The sequence below is a fragment of the Telopea speciosissima genome, chromosome 3 (genome assembly GCF_018873765.1).
Source record: "Telopea speciosissima isolate NSW1024214 ecotype Mountain lineage chromosome 3, Tspe_v1, whole genome shotgun sequence".
Taxonomy (NCBI): Eukaryota; Viridiplantae; Streptophyta; class Magnoliopsida; order Proteales; family Proteaceae; genus Telopea; species Telopea speciosissima.
The window spans coordinates 60,384,470-60,409,721 of record NC_057918.1 but is presented as its reverse complement, the minus strand read 5'-3'; the positions used below and the strand labels follow the sequence as shown (position 1 = coordinate 60,409,721).

The following is a 25,252-nucleotide window of genomic DNA, read 5'->3' as shown; positions in this document are numbered from 1 at the left end:
GCTTCCTTGCGATGGATCTGGGGAAGAGAAGGGAAGAGAAGTAGCAGAGGAAGAAGAGAATCTACCTGCAACGCTCAGCCAAGAAGGTAAACCACGATCTCATCTCTCTCTCTCTCTCTCTCTCTCACTGTATCCCTCTCTCTCTCTCGCAATCTCTGCAACTCTCTCTCACGCTCTCTCTTTCTTTCTGTGTCTCGCTCTCTCTCTCTCAATCGTCTCTGTTGTTAGCCTTATGGTTTTGGAAAGCCCAGATGTAACTGTTCCTGTATTTAATCTTAAATCTTATGTTGAGCTGCATGATGCATTTAGAGTTGCTATGTTTTTGTCCCCAAATTGGGGGTGAGTGTTTATGGATTAAGTTTTTTATTTGCAGGCAAATGCATCTTCTGGCATGGGAGTTGCTGATCACAGTAAAAACACATTTATGGAGCTGAGAAGGAAGAAGGTGCATCGTTATGTAATTTTTAAGATTGATGAAAAGAAGAAGGAAATTGGGGTAGAGAAAACTGGAGGTCCAGCTAAGAGCTATGATGACTTCATAGCAGCACTGCTGGAGAATGACTGCCGATATGCGGTTTATGACTTTGATTTGTCACCTCTGAGAACTGCCAAAAGAGTAAGATCTTCTTCATTGCATGGTTAGCTTCTCCTTATTTGACCCTAAGGCCCAATACTCTGTTATCTGTTTTATGTCTGACAGTAGAATAGTAGCTCTGCAAAATCATCATATTCTGTTAATGATTTTCATGACTTAGAATTCATGGTTTATCATTCTCATGCAAGGCAAAGTTGCGAAGTTGTAGCGTCTAGTATGTAACATCTACTCTGAAGGCTTGGGTTCTTTATAACCTCACTGTCTGAATTCAGCTTGAATGTCAATGTATTCAGGTGAATAACTCTCCACTTCTCTAGTGTATAGAAGTACTTAGTTTTATCATAAAAATGCCCCATCACTTGATGATACCAATAATATGATTTCTTCATTTCCAAAATTTCTTATACCACGTTTACATAATTACGTTGCCTTCTGCTTGTTGATCAGTGGCATATACGCTGTCCACAATGAGCATAATTATCTGACATAATATTGTCTTCCTGTTGTTTAAGCCCCCATTTGACTTATCGACTTTGGGAGACTGTTTCTTTGGGCTTTCCCTGGTGTATAATTTTCAAGAGTTTAACAGGTTTATCTTTGGTACTTTGATCATTGTATGGCTTTTATAGTTCGTTCTACAATCGTAGAAAGTTAGAATTCAGAAGCAGTATTTTATATGTGCTCTAGTAAACCTGGATATTGGAAGACAAAAATGAGCTCAATTTCATGTTTAAGCAGTCTTTAAGATATTTTTAAGTTTGAAAATACATCATATCTGTTTGTGGATTATGTTTCAATTGTGGGTATGTTCTTTTAAGGGATGAGAATTTCTGTAACTAGACGAGCCTTTTATATAAAATTTGTCCTGTGCTCAATTATTCATGCTCCACATTCTTTAGTTGCTACTGCTAATTGTTTTATCTTTGACTTCTACTTCACTCCTTCAATTCTTGAACCGTACATATTAAGATATGCAATTTTTTGTAAAGGTACCCACCCATACGGCTTCATTTTGTCTCTCTCTGTGTATTCCGGTTCTATCTCTCTCTCTCTCTGTGTGTCTCCGTTTTAGGTATGGATTTTAGAGATTATGTATGATGTGTGTTAAGGTTTGTTGATGGATTATGTTTCTTAGGATAGAATTTTAGGGATTTTGTATGATGTGTGTCAATGTTGTATGATGTGTGTTGAAGGCAAGATTGAAACAGATGTGCATCTTGGGCAAACATGGCCAAGAGGTCTCGATCAAGTAAAGGATAGGGACCTAAACATGATCGGGTCTACCTGACAAAACATTCATATAGGTTTCAAGGTTCCCAAAACACAGTGGGCACTAGGAGATTAAACTCTACAAGTACATATCAACTATTACCTAAGTGGAGAAATAAAACAACAAATTAGCATTTCCACTGAAGTCAATTCATCAGTTATTCATTACTAATTTATAAAGGAAAAGTAAATGTTTATAGTCTCTGTTACATTGAATTAAAGTCTTTTTTCATATATCAAAAAATATGAATACTATGTTTTCAGTTGGATTAATTGGTGTTTGATCCATTTGGAGCAGAGTGATGTTGCTACTTGTTTTGATAGCAATGAAACTCTGGTTAGCATAGGCTTCTCTGGATGCTTATGCATATTCATCATAATAACAATGACATTTTCGGATTACGTTCTATTGGATTTTGTAGGCAAGTCTGGTTCTTGCTGTGTATGCTCTACAATGTGGTGTCTCCCCCATTCACTTCCCCTTTTCTCTTTGAACTAAGATCTGTTTGGAAGTTCACTATCTTCCTCTATTGCTAGATGAATCTGGATTAATTTGATATGGTTTTGCTGACCTGATGTATGTATTGGATATTTATCAATAACATAAGGCATATTTTTCATTGTTAGACATACTTTGGCACTTTATACCATTTGTCCACACTAACTGCTACTTATTCACAAAGCTCTACTTGATGGGTCTTTAGCTCAAATTGGTCGAGCACTTGGAACATGAGCATGTTCCAAGGGAATGGTGGTTCCAATCCACTAAGGCCTTTTTTATTTAAATGTTTCATAGCATAGTCAATTATGACACTAATCCACACAAGAACCCAATTTTTAATGGCAACTTTGAAATTTGACATTTTTTTATAATTACTTTGGTTATGTTAATGAGATATTTTAATTTTATGTTAAAGTTGGTAAGAGAGAAAATGATTTTACAAGTATCTTTTGGTATAATTTAGAAGGAAATGGCATTATTGTAATTAATATCAAATAGAGAAGAACAGATTATACCAAACATTATTTTTGTTCTGAACGGCGTTCTTGAGACCGTTACCAAACAGTCATTTTTGGTCTCAGAACGCTGTTCCAGACCAGAAATGCCAAAGAACGTTTCTAGTCAAGAACGGGTGTTCTTTGCTCAGACATTTACCAAACGTAGCCTAAGGTATTATATATTGAAGTGAAAAATGCTTAAATGACATTATAACTATATATGAAGGACTAAGTGAATAGTGTGTTAGTGATGGTTTTCATTGGCAATACATTATGGAATTAGTGGGTTGTGAGGTGGCAACTTACATCATCAGCATTATTAGCATGATTTTAGTGGTTTGTGAGGTGGCATAATATGAGCTATATGACTAGTGTTTTGATAGTGGACTTGTGTCATCAACCAAATGAATAATGCTTTAGTGAACTCATATAGATGATGCTAATCTGAATTACTTATTTACCCCTCATATTTGTTTTTAATTGAATCTTGTGCATCTGCCTTGTTTATCTCACTTTGCTCTAATTTATCACTTTTGTTTTGACGAGACCGCCTGTATAATGTATCAAGTATCCTTTTGGCACTTTACCGTATTAACCGTACTTTTCATATTACACATGTCACTCCCCGCCCCACATACTTCAGTACAATACTCACAATCCATAATTGAAATCAAATACATCAGAGCAGCGAAAGATAGAATATAACAACAAAATCTGGAATTGGAATTTACAATGTGATATTTTATAAATAAATTATGCATTTATTATCCCTCATTACATTCTAATATTTCATCAAAACGTAAATGCCATAAATAACAAAGTATACATCAACATAACAAAAGATTGGAAACTACATCAGTGCGTCAAAAAGAGAAATGAGGTCGGCATTCTCGATCAATTTGCCCCATAGACACAGTCATCACATCTGCATTCGGTATCATGCCTCTCAGGTTCTGGTTCCCGCCAGACATTTCTGGAGTCAACTGCAACTGAAGAAGCACATGTGCCCATCGGCATGGGAAAACCTGTATCACAATCTAAAAGGAGATATTCACGTGGAATGAGCTTCACTAGGCCAAATGAGGAGTCAAATCAGGCAAGCATACATACATAGTCAATGATGTGGTGTTGTGAGTTCATTTTATTATTTTTCACCTAGCAAACAAATGCTTAAGTCACTGGGTATCATGCTACTACAACACAAAGTACCTTTAGGCTCGGTAAGTGCCTCATCTCCCATCGGTAACCCTGGTTGCTAAGGGAACCTGCCAGTCCCGGTATTACACTTAGTCACCCAATCAGTCTCGATACCAATCAAGACATACTATTTCATAAAAATAATAGATACGTATCGATATGTATTGCATAGATATCACCAATACCAATACGTATTGGTCTGTATCGTATCGTATCGATTGATACTTTAAACCATGACCACTATAGAGTCTGAAGAGGTAAATGATAAAAATGAAAACCTACTTAGATGATTATGAAAGTGAATAAAAAATGAGGATTTATTTTTTATGGATTTAATCCTTGTTTTGGTGCTTAGATGACTAGTGATGAAGAAAAGGAAACATCATTTAATGAGCTTCAAGATGCTTTTGATAAGCTTTGTTGTTACACCAGTGCCCCAATCTATACTTATTGTACTGGTGTGCATGTTATAGCGTAGCTTGGACAGCCCTTCAGAGTCTTGGAAGAAGACTTTGACTAGGTAAGCTGTAGACTTCGACTTCGTACCTGATTGTATGCCCATTTTGCATGATTGGTTATTGACCATTATCTTTGGTTCTTGACCATTGTCTTAGCTTATATGTGCATTAATTATATTCTCACATGCCTTCTCTTCATGTACAAACACCCCGGAGGAAAACCGTACGCCATCCGGAGTCAATCCAATTTTAGTTTGCTGTCAATGCACTATAACCATCTTTGAACTAATTTTGAAGGCCTTCCTTTCTGATTTAGTCAAAGATTTTTTCATAAAAAAAATGTAGCCCTTTAAGTCTAGTTTACAATGCATTTTGAATCGCATCATTTCGTTATGTATTGATCGAGCTATGGCCAAAATAGTGGGTGGAGGTCTGCTGTATTTTGCCCCTGCGGATGAAATGTATCATCTGCAGCCGCATCATCCGTAAAAACTAAAAACAACCTGATTTTACACTTTTGACTTGGGCTTGAGCCCAGAGCTTAACCCCAGCCTAATTTAAGGTTAGTTATGATCTAATAGACCCAACTAAACCCTAAAATGGGAACCTTAGGACCTGTTTGGACTTTAATGGGTTTTAAACTCATTTTGGACCTTAAAACACCCCCAACCAAACACACCCTAACTCACTTAGATAAACTAAGCCAAACCCTATTCCTCTCTTCATTTCCATCTTTTCTAACACTTGAGAGAGGAAAGAAAACATGGGAGACTAAGGAAGGAGAAGAAGAACGAAGAGAAGGAGGAGCCCCAACCTCCATTGAAGCCCCTCTTGTGTACAAACCACCTCCTAACCAGCTGGAGATCCAAGCTTGGAGCTAGGAGCTCGTGGAAAAGAAGAGTTACAGCCCCATTATAGCCTTGAAGCTTGCCCCTTTGCTGTCCTAAGCTAACCCCATTGTAAGTAAGCTAACTTATGTGATTTCTAAGTGAATTCTTTTAAGAATTGATTGAAATCCTATCTAAACCTCAGTCAAACCTTAGGGCTTCTTGTCTTATTGTATTTAGACCTTCTATTGGGTGCTAATGACACCCATTAATGACTCCAATTAATGGATTATCAGTTCCATGACCCAAATACCATTAAACTCTCTTGAATAACCTCCAATTTGGGGTTTCTTGACGATGGAACCTACCCAATCTTTAGCCAAATCATAGGGCTTCTTATTCTAATGTACTTAAACCTTCTATTTATTATTATTGATGTTAATTAGTGGCCCCAATTGATGGATTCCCAACCCCATAGCCAAACCATAAAAAAACCCCATTATTGAACTCCAACTTGGAAATTCTTGTGGTTTGGAACCTAATATCTAGTATGGAATCTATTCGAATTAAATATTTGTGTCTATTAACACTCTATGAGGCCATTTTTCACTCCTCAAATGATCCCCCTGCAGTCTCATGGCCTTGAGCCAAGACTGGGCTCAAACAAAGCTGTAAAACAACCACTGCGAGGCAGCGAACAATAGCATGCGGATGATAGGTATCATCCACTGACCCATCGCCCGCTAAGCCCAAAATAGTGTTGTAATTGAGGAACCTACGGACGATAGCCTGCGGACAATAGGTATCATCTGCTACGAATAGAAACAGAACTGTAATAGAATTTTGGCTTTGAAATTTGATCCCAGACCCTATCTCACCTATTGTGCACCTATGGATTGATTTGTTAGGATAACCTACAGTGGTCACAAGGGTGTACGCGCGTACGGAACCTAAGGATGCCTTTACGACCATTGTGAGTGGATTAGACACTTGACCTTATTTTATGGAATGTTTTTGTGTGAATTACGTAGGATGTCATTCATGCATGTGTAATATTAATTTTTATATGCTTATGAATATGCGGGAATATGTGGTTTTGAGTTTGGATAAAACAATGAATGAGGTAGTTGGGTGAAGGTAGAAAACATGTATCATGTTGAATACTAGAAAATTAGGACATGCTATTGAGTATGAAATATTATGAATCATGTGATATGGATTATGGTGATGTTGGTTATTGTGAATTGGTGAATGAGATGAATATGCGAATATGTAGTGAATGTTATTGATGGAAGCCAAGTGCCGTGAGTGACGACGGACTTGGGATCGGCATGAGATGAAAATTTGAATGGTAAGTGAGAATGGTGTATTGTGAATGATATGTGACAATGTGATTGGTGATATGTATTGGTGCTGTGGATTTGGATTGGGATGTGACTGGTCGATCGTGTTTTTGGTATCACACCCAATCTACTTCTATGTGTACGTGTAAGCTAGAGGGGGCAAGAGGATAGGTGGGTCGATCGATATTTTAGCACTATGGACTCGACCTCTGGCCTATACGTATGCATGTACCTTTATACATTTAGATGCATATGGTTAGGATCATACTCCCTTGTGCTACATCCCCTACCAATATGGGGAAAGGTATTGGGTAACCGATGGTAGCTTCCGATGGACTGGGGTGCCATTCTCAACAGACCATCGATATTTGGGTGAGAGCTAGGGTTATATCAGGGGCCTGCAGACAACCCAGTGAGGGGGTCCGATCTCGCAGGTTTCCAACCGCAACTCGGGTGTCATCGCCGGATAGTTATCTGTGTGGACTCTGGAGGCCGGGGATGCCACCTAAGGGACGTTGCAGTAGCACTTTATCCCAAAGACTTAGGCATTCTGTTTGTTAGGTGGATAATAATAAAATGAATTCATTATACATTTATTGTATCTTGGTGGATTGTGCATACATGATTATTTGCGTTTGCTTGTATGGTTTAATCACTCATTGGGCTTAGTTGAAAACTCATCCCTCGAGGGCCGCGCTTTTTAGATTTGGATGTAGGTGTGGCTGAACCAATTGAGATTGGTCAAGGAACCCAAGGTGGTGAGGTGTTCGAGGCCTAGGGAGTTCCGGGCAAGGAGGATCATGGAGCAGGATGTGTTTGTGAGGCATGTGCCTACGGGGCATAGTAGTGTGAGCCATGGGCCTAGTGGACATGAATTTTACTTTATGTTTATTTGAGTATGTCATTTGGGAACAATGTAATTAAAGACTGGATTTAATCTTTATACTTATGTTTATATGCTTTATAATTGGGAGACAATGTTGTCATTGGAATAAAATGTCACTTACATATATGATATCACTTTAGCTTTGAAACCTATTAATTATTGTTATCATTTTTATATTATTTATCTTCCGCTGCAACTCTGAATTATGATTTGTTTGTCGGATCAGTAATCATGGTACTGCAAAGTGTAGGTCCTTGGGATTAGTGTAGAATATCGAGGGGTATTCCAGTCACATGTTCCTAGGTGTAGAGAGTGAGGTGTGACATTTATAGAGATCATAAAGAAGCATTTACAAAAATTAATATGTTGAAAAAGAAGGTCTCCATGCTCTCACTCGAAATTGAGAATCTCAAAAATAAGAACCCAATGTTGAGTTCAAAACGTAATGGTGAAAAAGATTCTCAATAGGAATGTGATAATCCTTCTTATGATGAATTATTACATATTTTTGAAGAGCAAAACAATACATTTGAGATGGTATGTTCAAAAAATGAGGATTTGAAAAATAAAATCTCATCCTTATTAAATGCTAATGATTTTCTTAAGATGACTAATGAGACTTTGAGTTCAAAAGTTTGTGACTTGAATTTGTTGGGTAATTGAAATAACATGAATTACAATATAATAGTTTAAACAGTAGAAACTAGGTTGTTGTTATTTTGATCTTTGGCTAAAATGAGCAGACCAAATCTTGAATTCAATGTTGAGTGACACCCGCAACAACTTGAACAAACTGCAAACAGAGTTGAGGTTGAGTCACACTTATGATGCTGCTTTTAAGGTAATTGATGCCTCCTACTGCCAAAGATTGTTTTGCACCACTACCCCAAGATAAAACAAGCTCCAACTAGAAAATAAGGCAGTTCTGGTAATCCCTTGAAGGAGCCAAAAGCCTCAGCACAACAACCCTCTAACCTTGCACAGACTTGGAAGAAAAGAGAAAAAAAAAATAAACCTCATATGATTGCAATGTGTAGACATAGATGTATATCAAAATGTATATTTTGCAATGTATTTGGTTAAGGTTATATAGACCCAAAACCAACCATTGCACACCCTTGGAATCCCCAAGAGTAACCACCAAGTAATAGCCAATTGAATTGGAGAAAAAATTTATGGACAAGAATTGAAAATTGATTCTTAATTCATGGCCATTCCCCACTAAAGACCATGAAAGACCTTAAAACCCCACAAAGGGAATAACATAATCTATGACCATGAATTGAGAATTAATTTCATAAAAATATTCTTGACCCAACTTACCACTCATAATAGTGACTATGATTGGACTTTAGGGTACCCATAGGATGTTACAATCCTTTGGAATTCAACTATTACTTTGATCAACCATTACTACCTTGATCACATGAGTCCCACACCATAACAGAGCAATTAAAACTTTTTTGAAACTTAAAAAATAAAAAACATTTTAAATCTAATAGAATTGAGTGCCAAACCTGAGGAGTTCACTAATGAATAATGCATGTTAGTAGACCTATAAAAGCATTAGTAAACTATCTCATTTTTTAGCACCCTTATCTACTAATGATATATGTTTGTGGGTGTGGTAGAAGGAGCATATGGAATATTAATGCCACCTAAAGACAAACCAAATCGGACCCAAGAAAAAAAATAGAGACCAAAGAAATTGTTGAAGTGTTTATACGTTCAAGTTTGTGATCAAGTACATAATCAAGCGAAGGATAAGAAAATAGAGTACTTGAAGCAATCGTTGAGGAACAAGAAGAGGTTAGCATCGACTAAGGCCAGATTTGGTATGATTTTTATTTCAATTTTGGATTGATTTTATGATATAGTCAACAAATAGATTTTTGGTCAAAAATTGAAATTATTTTGGTTGTATCAATATGAAATATTTCAAGGATAAAAAAAATTCATTTGGTAGTTCAATTTCTAAGAATAGAGTCTCTATATTTCTTTGGGAAGGGTAGTAGTGGCAGGAGGTGGTGGTAGCGATGGCGTGGAAGCAATGGTGATGGTGGTGATGGTAGCGGTGGTGGTGGGGTGGTGGTAAGAGTGTTTATTTTTTTTTTGGTAATAGTGGTGGTGAGAGTTGAGACCATTAGGAGAAGAAGGGTGGTTTTTTATTTTTAACATGAAATTACTATATTAACCATCAAATTAACCATGTGCTCACTAACGAGCAAGAGTGAAATCAAATGTAATAGAAATTATGAAATAATCGAGGAGCTATTTCAAAATTTCTATTCCACTGAAAAAGCGTAAAAAACAAATAAAACAATTTCCGAAATAGAAATTATACCAAATCAGGCCTAAGCATAACAAGGATCCGAAAATGGCAAAGAAAGTATAACATTGAGCATGCTTCTTGTTTAACTCCATATACTCAATATAGCTCAACGTGAAAAAATGTTGTTGGTGGAGCTTCAATCACAACTAGAACTTAAACGCTTTAATGTAGTCCTTGGTTAATATTCTCAAAACATGAAGTGGCTATCAATCTCCAATGGGTCTTGTGATGATCGTAAGATCCCCAGTGGGTGCCCAAATGGTTAATCTGTCATCTCCAGTTTGTTTTTGTTTTTTTTACCTTTTAACTGAGATCAGTTTGGGAGAGGCTTTAGCAATCTGGTTGGGAATGACTTGGGCTTTAAAGCCCAAGAAACCAAGTCGAATCGAATTGCATTGAAGTCGTACGCTTCCTCTGATACATCCCAGATTCACCGGACCAATCAGCGGCCGCCACGTGTCACAGGGCGACCCGCTCCAGAACCAAGGGGAACGAACCGGGGTCCCACCACCCGGGCACGGCCTCACCCAGGCGCGGCCACACCCAGGTGCGGCCTCACCCAGGCGCGGCCTCACCCAAGCGCGGCCTCACCCAGGCGCGGCCACCACACAGGCGAGGCCTCACCTAGGCGCAGCCCCACCCAGGCGCGGCCACTCACCCAGGCGCAGCCCCACCCAGGCGCGGCCTGCACCCAGGCACGGCATTGTGGACGCAGACGTGATGTGCACGGACATCGGGGTCACTCATCTATGACCCGATCGTATCACTACAGACTCATGTCACCACCAGGACTCTAGGCCACCGCTTAGAAGTCACGTCACCCAGACGGATTCAAGCACCAATGACATTATCACCACACGCGAGTATCTATCCACCAAGGATCTTGATACCATTAGGACACTCCCTCCCGCGGGGAGATGGCCAATCTGGATAGAGCCCTGTTACCCAGGGCTTCTATCCACTCCACGGCACAATCGCCATCAAACTGGGACTCTCCACACCGCCATACATTACTATAAAAGGCAAGGTACACAACCCCATCAGGGGACATCTAAACTCATACTGAATAATTACTATTCATTTGTTTGCTCAGGAGATCTAACTTTGGCATCGGAGAGCCCTAGGCCAGAACCACACCGGTTCTCTCTGTTGACCCCTTGGTCCACTTGTAGGTGACGGCACTCGCAAGACCGCTCGATGATTTTTTGACGCCACAGATTGACGCCGTCTGTGGGAACGATGCTAGCCATTACAGCTACTAGCTCGCTTCCATATTCATTCAATGGCACGAAGGAAGACTACCACCACCAACAACGGAGCAAGGAATGGATCACCACCCCCAGAGTGCTCTCGCCGCAGAGCCAATGACCGGGACCATGTCCCTCTGCAGGAAGAGATCCCCCTTAATGACCAGTTTGTGGTCAATGAGTCCAACAATGACAAGGCAGACGATGTGGTAGTGGAGGTGATACCTGACCCTAATGCTCCAGCCACTGTGGGTCAGATCAACGACCTGCAACGACAGATCCTCGATGAACAACGATTCTTTCGAGAATACTTGACATAGTGTGCGACGTCTCACCACCGAAGGACGTCGCCATCAGCAAGGGTGGAGTCCCTACCTCGATAAGAGCCGAACCCCAGGAGATCATCTCCCAGGGACGTGAGATCAGAGAGACTTGAGCAACGGCCAACCCCCACTCCGCAGCGGGGGGAGCCTTCCCAGCATCCCAGGAGAACAAGAGACCTCTCGCCACGGTCAGAACGTGGGAGGATGCCAACACCCAGGGCGAGGGTGTCTAGCCCACAGAGATCGGTCCGGAGGTCTGTGTTCGATGGACGACTTGAAGAAGGTCACATACCACGACGAAGCCGGACCTACAGAGAGGAAAGCCCCTCACCTTCACGACAGGGTTCATCACGGCGTGACCATTCACCATCCCGCCAACACTCAAGGCGGGAGGGGACATCCAGGAGAGAGCGTGAACGGGGTCACAGCGAACGTCCGACCAAGCGTAAGGGACAGACACGGGACGAGGAGCTCGATCGAAGACTCCGCGACCTGGATGAGAAGCTAGAAGGGTTAAAGAAGCAGACCAAAGGCGAGACACATTCCATACCTGGACAACACCCATTCTCGGCAGAGATCATGTCAGCCACGCTACCTTCCAGGTTTCGACTACCCACCTTTGAACTTTACAGTGGTACCACTGACCCTAATGACCACATCAACTACTTTAATGGCATGATGACGTTGTATGGTGGGTCGGACGTGGTCTCCTGTTGGGCATTCCTGACATCCCTCAAGGGAGCAGCCACATCATGGTTCTCCAGGCTACGATCGAGATCTATATGCTCGTTCGCAGAGCTATGCGAACAGTTCGTCACCCACTTCCAAAGCAGTGTCAAGCAGAAGAAGACCACCGTCAATCTACTGAACGTGGTACAGAACCCTGGGGAATCTCTCAGGGAGTACGTTAGCAGGTTCACCAAGGAGTCCCTGGAGGTTCGAGATTTGGATGACCAGACACAACATGCAGCCCTAGCAGGAGGCATCAGGGATCTGGACCTGATCAAGGACCTGGCACGTCATGAGACCAAGACTATGAAAAAGCTCCTAGAGCAGTGCAACGAGTTTGCAAATATGGTCGAGGTACTACAAGCTAGAACAAAAATAATCGAGGCCAAGGCACAGGACAACAAGAGGTCAGCACCTGATAACCGCAAAGAGGGTAAGAGGTCGAGGACAGAGCATCGATAAGAGAAGAGCGACCACCCATATAGGAGGATAGACCGTCGCCCAGAGAGAAGTGAGAGGGTAAGCACCCCTGAGTTCACACCACTGAACACCACCAGGTCCCAGATACTCATGCAGATCCAAGACCGTGACCTACTCCATTGGCCACGACCCATGCTAGCAGGACCAGAGAAGCGAAACCCTAACAAATATTGTCTCTTCCACAAAGAGAATGGGCACGACACAGAGGAGTGCTATCAATTGAAGAGAGAGATAAAACAACTGGTAAGAGCAGGAAGCTTGAACAAGTATGTGAAGGGGAGGCATGACAACCGCTCAGGGCAAGGAGATAAAGGTCGCGACGGAGATAGAGTGGAACCGAGACGAGAAGAAAGAAGAACAGATCGAGAGAGAGACCGCCCAGAAGAGCGGAGAGATGCAACAGAGCCTAGTGGCACCAAGGGACCTCCTATCCTCACCATACTTGGAGGACCAGGGCAAGAGTCCACCAGAAAAGCTAAAGCTCATGCCAGGTTCATGGGAGTCGTAGAGAAGCCAAGCAAGATAGCCAAGACCGAGGCGGTGATCTCCTTCTCGGATGAAGACCTGGAAGGACTAAACTTCCCACATGAAAATGCCCTAGTAGTACAGGTGGAGGTAGCCAACCGGCCTGTACACAGGGTACTGATAGACACAGGGGCGTCTGTTGATGTACTCTCCTTGGACGCCTAGCGATAGTTCGGGTTCAGGGACGATCAGCTCAAACCAGAGCCCACTTACCTCCATGGATTCTCAGGTGCCACCGCCTCCATCAGAGGTACCATAGAACTACCCATCACCTTCGGGGTACACCCTCAACAAGTAACCATCATGGTGAATTTCATGGTAGTCAAGTCCGTGGTGTCCTTCAACGGCCTCTTAGGGCGACCATCACTGACAGCCCTTAGAGGAGTCATATCGCCACTTCACCTGAAGATGAAGTTCCCCACCAAGAATGGGGTAGGCGAAGTCCGAGGATATCAGAAGAAAGCAAGGGAGTGCTACGCCACCTTCATGAAAAAGAACAATGGTAACACCCATGGAATGGTACTCTGCCTAGAGAGCATGGTCAGTGACCAGAGAGAAAGGGAAGGCTAGTGGAAGACCTCATCCCATGGCCCCTTAGCCGGGATGACCCCTCCAAGGTCGTTCAGGTCGGCTCGTTGCTAAGCAAGGAACAGAAAGAAGGGCTTGGACACCTCCTCCAAGTGAACATGGATGTCTTCGCATGGTCGACCTCCGACATGCCAAGAATACCACGTTCCATAGTGGAACACCGACTACATGTCGACCCAACCAGGAAGCCCGTTCAACAGAAGCAGCATAACTTCGCCCTCGACCGACAAGCAGCAATCAAGGAAGAGGTCGAGAAGTTAAACCAATCAGGGTTCATCAAAAAGGAGAAGTTCCCAACCTGGCTCGCAAACGTGGTCATGGTACCAAAGCCAAGTGGGAAGTGGAGGATGTGCGTCGACTACACCGACCTGAATAAGGCATGCCCAAAAGATGAGTACCCACTACCCAGGATCGACCTACTAATCGACGCCACCGTCGGCCATGAGATGCTGAGTTTCATGGATGCCTACTCCGGATATAACTAGATCCTCATACATGAGGGAGATGAGTCCTACACCGCATTCCGAAAGGACAAAGAGAACTACTGCTACAACGTTATGCCGTTCGGGTTGAAGAATGCAGGGGCCACCTATCAGAAGATGGTCAACAAGATGTTCGAGGAGCAGATCGGGCGCAACATGGAGGTATATGTGGATGACATGCTCGTGAAAAGCATCCATGCCAACCAACACCTAACCGACTTAGAGGAAGCATTCACAGTACTGAGGAGGAACCAGATGAAGCTAAATCCTGCAAAGTGCGCCTTCGGTGTAACGCCAGGAAAATTCCTGGGGTTCATGGTCTCAGTACGTGGAATAGAAGCCAACCCATCTAAGATCAAGGCCATCCAAGAGATGGCACCTCCTCAGACAGTCAGGGAAGTGCAGAGGTTGAATGGAAGGGTCGCCGCCCTTTTCAGGTTCGTGTCACGATCAGGTGATAAGTGCTTATCATTCTTCAAAACGTTGAAGAACCTTCGAAGCCCTAAAGATTTCACATGGACGGAAGAGTGTCAGAAGGCATTCGGAGAATTGAAGGAGTACCTAGAGAGCCCACCACCGCTTGGGCGACTAGAACCTAACGAAGAGTTGCAGCTCTCACGCCGCCACCCCTGTCCGGTCGTGCCAAGGTCTTCTGAAGGAAGAAGACAAAGTCCGAGAGGCCTATCTACTACGTCGCCATGTTCGATCGATGCGATACCAGGTACACTAGGATCGAGAAGGTAGCCTATGCATTGGTAATAGCAGCCAGGAAGCTACGACCATACTTCCAAGCCCATACCATCATAGTCCTCACAGACCTACCTCTGAAGAAGATACTCCACAAGCCAGACGTCTCCGGACGATTGATAGCATGGACGGTGGAGTTAAGTGAGCATGACATCAGGTTCCAACCAAGGACAGCCATCAAAGGCCAGGCCCTTGTAGATTTCATTGCAAAGTGTAGCCTGTCTGAGATCGAACCAGAGATAGGGGAGCCCGAGGAGAAGGATCGCGAATCATGGGATATGTTCGTGGACGGGTCGAGTAACGAGGCGTGAAGCGGCGCTGGTCTCATATTAACCAGCCTCGAAGGATTTCGTATTCAATATGCTTTCCGATTCACCTTTCAAGCATCCAATAATGAAGCAGAATACGAGGCACTACTAGCTGGACTCCGGGTGACCAGAGCCATCCAAGTCACACACCTATCCACCCGGAGCGACTCCCAGCTCGTGGTGAATCAGGTGAATGGAGAGTATGAGGCGAAAGATGATAGGATGGGATCATACCTAGCACGTGCTCAAGCATTGATCGAGGGTTTCGTGAAGTTTGAGATGGTTCAAGTTCCCAGGGATGAGAACGCCGCCGCCGACATCCTATCCAGGCTAGCCAATGAGGAATTTTGAAATTTGGCTAGCACAGTCTATGTTGAGATCCTGCATGAGCCAACGTATAAGGAAAAATAGGTTAACGAAATCGAAGAGGGACCTAGCTAGATGGACCCTCTACTCAACTACCTCCAGAACGACGTCTTACCAGAAGACAAGGCCGAGGCAAGGAAGATCAGGATGAGAGCTGCAAAGTACACCATCCTAGATGGGGTACTGTACAAGTGGGGGGCAACAACACCACTACTCTGGTGCCTAGGACCCAAGGGGGCAGAGTACGCCCTAGCCGAAGTCCATGAGGGGATATATGGAAGCCACATGGGGGGACGAGCCCTAGCCTACAAAATCCTTCGCCAGGGACTATACTGGCCACGAATGCAAGAGGCCATCCAATATGCCAAGAAGTACGAGCAATGTCAGTTGTTCGCCCCAGTACCCCATCTACCCGCCACCAAGCTGACATCAATCCTCAACCCCATACCTTTTGCCATGTGGGGACTGGACATCTTAGGCAACTTTACCTCAGTACCGGGAAACAGAAAGTACCTGGTCGTCGCGATTGACTACTTCACCAAGTAGGTCGAAGCTAAACCCTTGGCCAAGATAACAGAGACAGAGATGGAGAAGTTCGTCCGCGACAATGTCATCTACAGGTTTGGGGTACCATAGATCCTCGTCTCAGACAACGGCAAACAATTTAACAACCCCAAATTCCAAGCATTCTATCACAGCTACAACATCGACTATTGGCCTGTATCGGTAGCATACCCATAGGCCAATGGTCAGGTGGAGGTCACCAACAGAACACTACTGGAAGGAGTTAAGAAAAGGCTAGAGGGAGCCAAAAGAAAATGGGTTGAAGAGCTACCAAGCGTCCTGTGGGCATACCGAACTACAGTACGGACACCCACAGGAGAGAGCCCATTCTGCCTAGCATATGGCACTGAAGCAGTGGCGTCGGTAGAGGTCTGCACCATATCCCATAGGGTTCTGCACTTCAACGCACGTACCTATATCACCGGACTACGGGCGAACCTAGACTTTATAGATGAGGTCCGTGAGAGAGCACTATTAAGGAACGTCGCCTACCAGCAACGTACTGCCAGGTACTATAATGCCAGGGTCAAGGAAAGGCTATTCCACCAGGGAGATCTAGTCCTACGGCGGGCAAGTGCATCACAACCACAGAAGGTAGGGAAGCTGTCAGCCAACTGGGAAGGACCCTACATAGTCTCCAAGCAGATACATCCAGGGACCTACCGCTTGAAGACTCCGGGGCGCAAGAAGGTAGACCGTACCTGGAACTCAGAACACTTGAAGAAGTATTACCAGTAGAAGCAAACAGCTCCATCAATAGTAGCAGTCAAGTAGTAGCAGTAGTGGTAGTGGTAACAGCAGCAGTAGCAGTAGACGACATCACTGTTTCAAGGGCAATTTGAAATCTTTCATTCAAAATAAAGAGATGTTTCAGGAATACTTGTCTTCTTCTACCACTCAATCGAATCACTGCCACTACACCAAGGCGTCACTCCATCTCGGAGGCTTTAGGCCTAAGGCAACACGCCACCACGGAGGCTTTATGCCTAAGGCAACATGCCACCACGGAGGCTTCATGCCTAAGGCAATATGCCACCACTGAGGCTTCATGCCTAAGGCAACATGCCACCACTGAGGCTTCATGCCACCACTGAGGCTTTATGCTTAAGGCAACATGCCACCGCTGAGGCTCTATGCCTAAGGCGTCATGCCACCACTGAGGCTTTATGCCTAAGGCAACATGCCACCGCTGAGGCTCTATGCCTAAGGCGTCATGCCACCACTGAGGCTTCATGCCTAAGGCGTCATGCCACCACTGAGGCTTTATGCCTAAGGCAACATGCCACCACTTAGGCTCCATGCCTAAGGCGTCATGCCACCATTGAGGCTTCATGCCTAAGGTAACATGCCACCACTGAGGCTCTATGCCTAAGGCGTCATGCCACCACTGAGGCTTCATGCCTAAGGCAACATGCCACCACTGAGGCTCTATGCCTAAGGCGTCATGCCACCACTGAGGCTCTATGCCTAAGGCGTCATGCCACCACCGAGGCTTTATGCCTAAGGCGTCATGCCACCATTGAGGCTCTACGCCTAAGGCGTTAACCCACCAAGGTCCGATGATCACCAAGGCACAACGCCACTACCAAAATCCCATGACTATTAAGGGTCAGAGAGCATCAACGCGCAAACAATCACCAAGAGACAATGCAATCAAAGAAAAGCAAAAGCGATCACATAAAAAAGTCATAATAGTTACAACTCAAGTTCAAAAAGGAAAAAGGTTGAGACGTCTACAGGATCGGTACGACCGTAGGGTCAAGGGACCACAGAGGGGTGGGTCACCTCTGACCCAGCATGAGACATCATTTCCACCTCAAGAAGATGCGCAGCAGCACCCCCCTCAGGCAGGGCAGCCTCCACCTCTGACACTGGAACACTCTCTACCACCGCTACACCCGAAAGCACCGCAGCAAACTCAGAGAACCCCAAGATAGAGAAGTCATAATCGGGGGTCACCTTCAGGACACAAGCGGCTAAGTCCCGAACCCCTCCCTCATAGGCAGGCTGAAGCTGCGCCTGATACAGCGTCGAGAACGTCGAGGACGCCTGGAACTCAGCCACAGCTCGGTCGCCTGCAGATGCCAGCTCCGCCTCATGTCTCCCCCTCAACGACTGAAGCTCCTCCTCCAAGGTAAGAACCCTCGCCGAGCTCTCGGCCGCACCAGCAGAGGTCACACGAAGCTCCTCAGACACCTCCAGGAGCTTCCCGAACGCCACCGCGAGCTCCCCCGACGTCCTCTACGCGTCGGCCTCGGCCCTCTGCGTGTCGGCCTCGGCCCTCTCGAGGGCATCGATCTGTCCCTGGAGCTCCCTCTCCACGTCACGCAGGGTGCGCTGTATCTACACCTCATGAGAAGCGTGACTCTCCAATCGAAGCACCGCCTCAGCAACACGGTGATGGACCTACAATCAACATGGCAAGCGATAAAACAATCTAAGAATAAATGGAGCAACGAACATGATGAGATAAAAAAGGGATAACTCACCGAAGCCATATCATGGTAGAGAGTCTGGGCCAGACAAGCATCGCTAAGCCTCTGCAAGGCCACCCTCGCGGTAGGGAGCCTACCCCTGTCCACCCACTCTCGCGACACGCCGGCTCCAGCCAAGGTCGAGCTCTCCGGCATGCCCAAGGTGAGTGGTAGTACCACCAGGGGACTCATCTAGCGTGGGAAGATCAGTGGTAGTACCACCAGAGGAACTCACCCCTTTCCCCTTGGAGAGGGGCAATGCAGAAGACCCGGAAGGGGCGACAGAGGGAGGCAGAGGCATAGAGCCTGAAATGCCATCATCATCAGGAGAAGTACGGGGAAGGAGGACACGCACACTAGAGCTCGTCATGTGGGCATGTCCTGGACCACCCTTCCGCTTCGTGCCAACAGCCACAGGCTCAGAGGCACCACCAACATCGGTCACTCCAGCAGATGGACCACTCTGAGAAGCGGCCTTCCTCCGCAGATTGCCACGGAGCAAGCTGAAGTCCTGACGCATATCCACTACATAGACCACCCAACCAGTTAGATGACATATATTCAAATACTAAATGCCAATCAAGTACAAAAGACAGTGCTCTTACCAGGACTCAGCTTCCAGAGGGACAGGAAGGCCTCCGAGTCTAACTCCTGGACGTGGAACAGATCGCGACCCAGGCATAGCTTGAGGGAGTCACCCTCAAAATCACTCAGCTCAAGCCCCTGATTGACCCTCTTGAGGTCAATGACTTCCCTAACAGTCCGTAGTGGGCATCGGGGGACCGTGGCAAAAAAGAAGCGATCCCTCCAATACTTCATGTTGCTAGTGATCCCCGTGAGAAGCTCCACAGAGGCATAGGGCCCCTTGAGCACGCGGTGAGCAAAGTGATAACATCCATGGTTCCCCTTCTTCAACAGATAAAAGTGGGAGAACAGGGGAACAGTGGCGGCACGCCCCAGGCGGGCTAAAAAGACATAGAAACCCAAGATCACCCTCCAAGAATTAGGCAACACCTGCCCAGGGGTGAGGTGTCAATGCTCTAACACCAACTCGACAAAGCGAGGGATAGGAAGGCGAAGGCCCTGGAGAAAAAAGGAACGGTAGAGACAGATCTCATCCGCACGGTGAGAGAAGGCATACTCGCCAGGCCCAGGAGTACGCAACATGACCTTAGCGGGAATATGAAACTCCTCATGGAGGGAGATCAAGTTAGAAGGTGACAAGATGCTAGCAACATGGCCCAACCTATCAGCAGGGTCGGCGACTGAGGATGCCGCCCCAAAAGGCCTACGTTCCCTACTGGGACCAGAGACACCAGAAGGTCCCACACCTCCATCAATAGCACTGGGGGAGGGTATAGAGGATGGAGTACCCACAGAAGAAGGCGATCCTGGGGAACGCTCCTCTGAAGATCCAACCCCGACTGAAGTAGGGCCAAGGTCACCCGAAAACGACATGAACGACAAGAGAGGAATGGACTACTCACTCGAGAAAGTGATCTCCCAGAAGCTAGCAAGAAAAATGAAATGAAGGCCACCTGCAAAGTATAAACAGCAGATCCATCACAGACAAGAAGAAGAAAAGTGAAGAAGCATGAGGGTCCATCACACCCATGCCGCGACCACCATAGGCGCGGCCTCACATCGGCAGGTGGCGGCCACTAGGGTACGGCCTCAAACAGGCGCGGCGACCAGGTTGCCTCATGCCCGCAGGCACGGCCACCCCAAGCGCGGCCCCAGGCCGGCAGGCACGGCCACCCCGGTGCGGCCTCACGCCCCAAAGGCGCGGCGACCCAGGCGCGGCCTGCACTCCCCATAGGCGCAGCCTCACGCCACACAAGAGCGGCGACCCAGGCGCGGCCTCACGCCCCACAGGCGCGGCCACCCTAGGCGCGGCCTCACCTAGGCGCAGCCCTACAAAAAAAAAAAAAGAAAAAAAAAAAAAGAAAAAAAAAGAGAAGAGGTCAAACTTACCTCAGGGGGAAGGCGACCGCACGGGGAGGCAGGCACACGACGACGCGGGCACACCACGGGCACGATCAAGTGGCAGAGACCACCAGAGGCAAGGCACTCAAGCCAAGCACCACTCAAGCCCTCCAAGCAAACAAGATACCAAGTGAGCACAAAGCAAACACAAGGACCCAAAATCAAGCAAAATGGATACTAGTCTGGGTGACCCAAAGACAAGCACATGGTGGGCACCAAAAAGAGGACAAAAGATAAAAAGTGGAATGCAAAGGAGAAATTAAAGAAGAGCAAAATGGGAGACAAAAAGTAAGAAAGAGAAATGAGAAGTGAAAGAAGAGAAAGTGAAGGAGAGGAACATATATCTACAAAAAACAAAAGAAGAAAAAGTGCAGGAGGAAAGGTTTGAGCCCCCAACCTCTCCTACCTCATTACTAGATTTACAGGCAAGCCCCGCAAAGAAAGTCTATTCGCAGCGGACCCCTCACTATGTAAAGGTATCTACTCTCTTGGACATCCTATCTCAAGTGAGTGGGGGGCAAATGATACATCCCAAATTCATCGGACCAATCAGTGGCCGCCACGTGTCACAGGGCGACCCGCTCCAGAACCAAGGGGAACGAACCGGGGTCCCACAACCCGGGCGTGGCCAGCACCCAGGAGCGGCCTCACCCAGGCGCGGCCTCTCACCTAGGCGCGGCCTGCACCCAGGCACGGCATCGTGGATGCAGACGTGATGTGCACGGACATCGGGGCTACTCATCTATGACCCGATCGTATCACTACAGACTCATGTCACCACCAGGACTCTAGGCCACCGCTTAGAAGTCACGTCACCCAGACGGATTCAAGCACCAATGACGTTATCACCACACGCGAGTATCTATCCACCAAGGATCTTGATACCACCAGGACACTCCCTCCCGCGGGGAGATGGCCAATCAGGATAGAGCCCCGTTACCCAGGGCCTCTATCCACTCCACGGCACAATCACCATCAAACTGGGACTCTCCACACCGCCATACACTACTATAAAAGGCAAGGTACACAACCCCATCAGGGGACATCTAAACTCATACTGAATAATTACTATTCATCTATTTGCTCGGGAGATCTAACTTTGGCATCGGAGAGCCCTAGGTTGGAACCACACCGGTTCTCTCTGTTGACCCCTTGGTCCACTTGCAAGTGACGACACTCGTAGGACCGCTCGACGATTTCTTGACGCAACATCCTCAAAGGGAGATCGATGTCCATTCCCTTTTGATGTTAATCCTATTATCCAGTACATCTTGTATTTAGCCACTAATTTTGTTTATTGTGATTTCCAGTTTGTTCCCAAGAAGGCTAATTGTGTAGCTCACACCTTGGCTAGAGGCCTTGTCTTTGAGTGAATTGATGGATTGATCAAACTCCACTCCTTGGTTTTACTTAAGGGTGTCAAAACGAAATCAAAACTGTTTATTGAAATCAAACCGAGTTGGTTTACATTGAAATTGTTTAATAAATGGTTCAGTTTTGGTTTTAAAACTAAGACTGTTTAATTAAACGGTTTAAAACGAATCGAACAGTTTAAACTGAAGGTAAATCGTTTAAATCGAAACAAATATTAGTAACATGTAATGACAACAATTAAGAATTCAATTCATACTTCCATTTCATAAAAAAAATTAAAAGACATGTAATGGAAAATAGCTATTTGAATAAAAAAAATTCGAAGTCTTATAAAACCGTTTAAAACAATTAAACCAAAACGCTTATAAACGGTTTCGATTTTAACATATTAAATTATTTATTAATTAGTTTAATTTTAATTTTACCTAAAATAACTTGCACCGAACTAAACCAAACCGTTTAACACCCTTAGTTATATAATTTTTGTATAAATGAAGCCATGTGTCTCACTAATCAATAAAAGATCTTTATCGTTTCCATTTATCTGCCCCTTCAGTTCCTCCATTACATCTCATTGGGGAAAAAATGACCACCCTACCCCTGCCCAAACACACTGCCCGGGTGGAATCCACTCCTCCCACCCTATTAGATGTAATTGAGGAAATGGAGAAGCAGATAAATGGAGACGATAATTTTATTTCAATTTACAAAAATTTAAAGAAAAAACTTAAATCGGAATCGAATTCAGCCGATTCCCTGTCCGATTCAGAACCATGCCCATCATGGGACAAAACTCCAAACTCTGTAGAGCCAATTGGAGCAGATGATCGAAAATTAAAAAAAACAGGGGAAAAAAGGGTGACTCTAGAATTACATTTAAGCGTATTATATTTTACTCTCGAGCTCTGTCCATTGATTTCTTCTATTCGTCTCCATATCTTCACCAAAATAACGAGAATAGATTTACGAGTACAGAAGAAGAGACAAATTGGAGGGTAAAACACCATTCATCAGCTTCTGAAAGTTCTAGGGTTTTCGTTTCTTTCTGTCATTCGTTTTCGCAGTAGCCAATTCTCTCTATCTCCCTGAAGGCAGTTTCATTGATCTCTCATTTTGTAGTGTTTCTGTAGTTACCTCTCTTAAGTCATTCATGGCGGAGGTCATGAATATGCCCGTCGAATCATTGGATCGCCGCCGCGACCGGCAGTCCGAGAGAAAAGAGAAACCCGACGACGAACCACCTCTTCCACCACCTCCGCCGCCGCCAAGGAGACGAGACCGAGATTCGAGGGAGAGGAGAGATGACCGTGACATCGATCATCGTCGCCGTAGTGATTATCATGACCGCAACAGGTCTCCTCCGCCGAAGGAAAGAGAGAGGGATTATAAGCGTCGCAGTAGCCCTAGCCCTCCGCCATACCGTGACCGTCGCCATTCGCCTCCTCGAAGGTCTCCTCCGCCGCCGTCTTTCAAGCGTATGAGGAGAGATGATGGTTATGATAGACGCCGTGGAAGCCCTCGAGGTGTTGGCTTTGGACCGGAGGATAGAAGGTGAGTTAGAGCTTCTCGTTTAAATCTGAGTGCTTTATATGATAACATGTTTGTTTGGATTTAGGTTTGACTGATACGATTAGGGTTATTTGGGTTGGAGTTACTTACTGGCATTCGTCTGGAAAGAGGTTTCAGATGAAGTAGTCAGCATATCTATAGATGCTAGTTGTCGTCACATGGTGACTGATTGTTGTTCTCGAGCTATTACTGACTGGAGAATCAATGATGACTGGGTGTGTGTCGGAAGAATTGAATGAGTTGTTCCTAGTAGGGTACTTTTCATTCTATATGCATATTTGAGATCCTGAAACGAATTTTGCTGACCGGAATTAGGTTCTAATATGTTGGACTAGCTCGGAGCTATGTTACTGTCATCTTCTTCATGTCAGCTTGTCTTACTGGAGCTGATTGAACCATCACAAATCAACATTCACATGTGGAGCATGCATGGTGGTTTTGTCTTTCATGTCCTGCCGAACTGTTTCATGATGCTAAGGCTTAGGGGAAACCACTGGCTTTTAAACCCCGAGTGACATAGGGTCCACTGAGACACAGTGGAAAAATTTAATTCTCTAATCATATTAACCCACATAGATATAGGTTATTCAAAAAGTCCTTCACATTTAAAAGGAGAATAATTACCTTGAACACCACAAGTGTGGGGGGAACTTAGCTCTCCTACTACCAAGCAATGCAGGGAACTTTTGCAGCGATCTCATTGGCAACGGTTGCACAAATATGTGAAGAACCTTCTCAACTCGCTCATCTCTAGGTTTCAAACCCCTAGCCTTACCTCAATTCAAGAGAGAAGAGAGAGGTTTCAGATGAAGTAGGGTGTGAGAGTGGAGAAATAAGAGAGATATATAATAGAAAAAGAAGGGGGGCTGGTCGGTGGAGAGGAGGGGATGGAGAGGTAGTATGACCTGCCCTCCTCAATAACTAGATATATATTGAAGAATCTCTGAAAAGAGATTCCTTATATTATTAAAACTCTATTTCTTTATTAAACTCCTCTTATATTAATATATCTCCATATATTATCTCCTATCTTATAATAGGTGTTGTTGTATGGTTGTCATCGTTGTTAACACGGTCAGTTGGGACTGTTTACAATGTACAATGGCAAGATGTGGCTGAGAATGTTAGTTGCATCATGTGTCATACCCGCAGGCATTTTGGGCAGGCTAAGTGGCAGAATTGGAATGAGGGTTGTGTTGCTAACCAGAAAACTAACTAACCAGCAGAAGAATAAGAAGAGAAAAGAGAGAGAGAAGCACACTGCCGAGAGAGGGAGAGAAAAGGCAGCCTGCGATAGGAAATTGATCTCTATCGCAGGACCTGGGTTCTATTAATAATAATAGACAACTTAATATTAGATAAGCTACTTAGGGGTTTATTATGAAATTACCCATGAGCCCTTACCTATGACAATTTAACAAATAAGGCCAGAAAAGAAGATAAAACAAATAGAACCCCAAAACCCAAGATAAAAAGTCAAAACTACCCCTAATTCTCAACACTCCCCCTCAAGCTGGAGCATATAGATCTCGCATGCTCAGTTTGTTACAACAAGTGCGAAAATTAGGGGCAAACAACGACTTG

General features: G+C 45.0%; 1 protein-coding gene and 1 long non-coding RNA gene across 3 annotated transcripts in view; both read left to right on the top strand.

Annotated features, from left to right (window-relative positions):
* The first annotated feature begins 944 nt into the window (after positions 1 to 944).
* LOC122656251 lies at positions 945 to 12,430 on the top strand. The gene is made up of 3 exons (XR_006332067.1): positions 945 to 1,175; positions 10,187 to 10,195; positions 12,420 to 12,430. It is a non-coding gene; the product is annotated as an uncharacterized LOC122656251 (long non-coding RNA).
* A 10,715-nt stretch (positions 12,431 to 23,145) lies between these two features.
* The window catches only part of LOC122655834 (serrate RNA effector molecule-like), a 39,266-nt gene continuing 37,159 nt past the window's right edge, over positions 23,146 to 25,252 (top strand). Inside the window, exon 1 of one of the 2 annotated variants that reach the window (XM_043850195.1) lies at positions 23,146 to 23,650. In XM_043850195.1, the coding sequence (XP_043706130.1) occupies positions 23,250 to 23,650 (401 nt within the window). In that variant the 5' untranslated portion in view covers positions 23,146 to 23,249. The remainder of the gene's footprint in view (positions 23,651 to 25,252) is intronic. The other variant, XM_043850194.1, reaches the window with a different exon arrangement.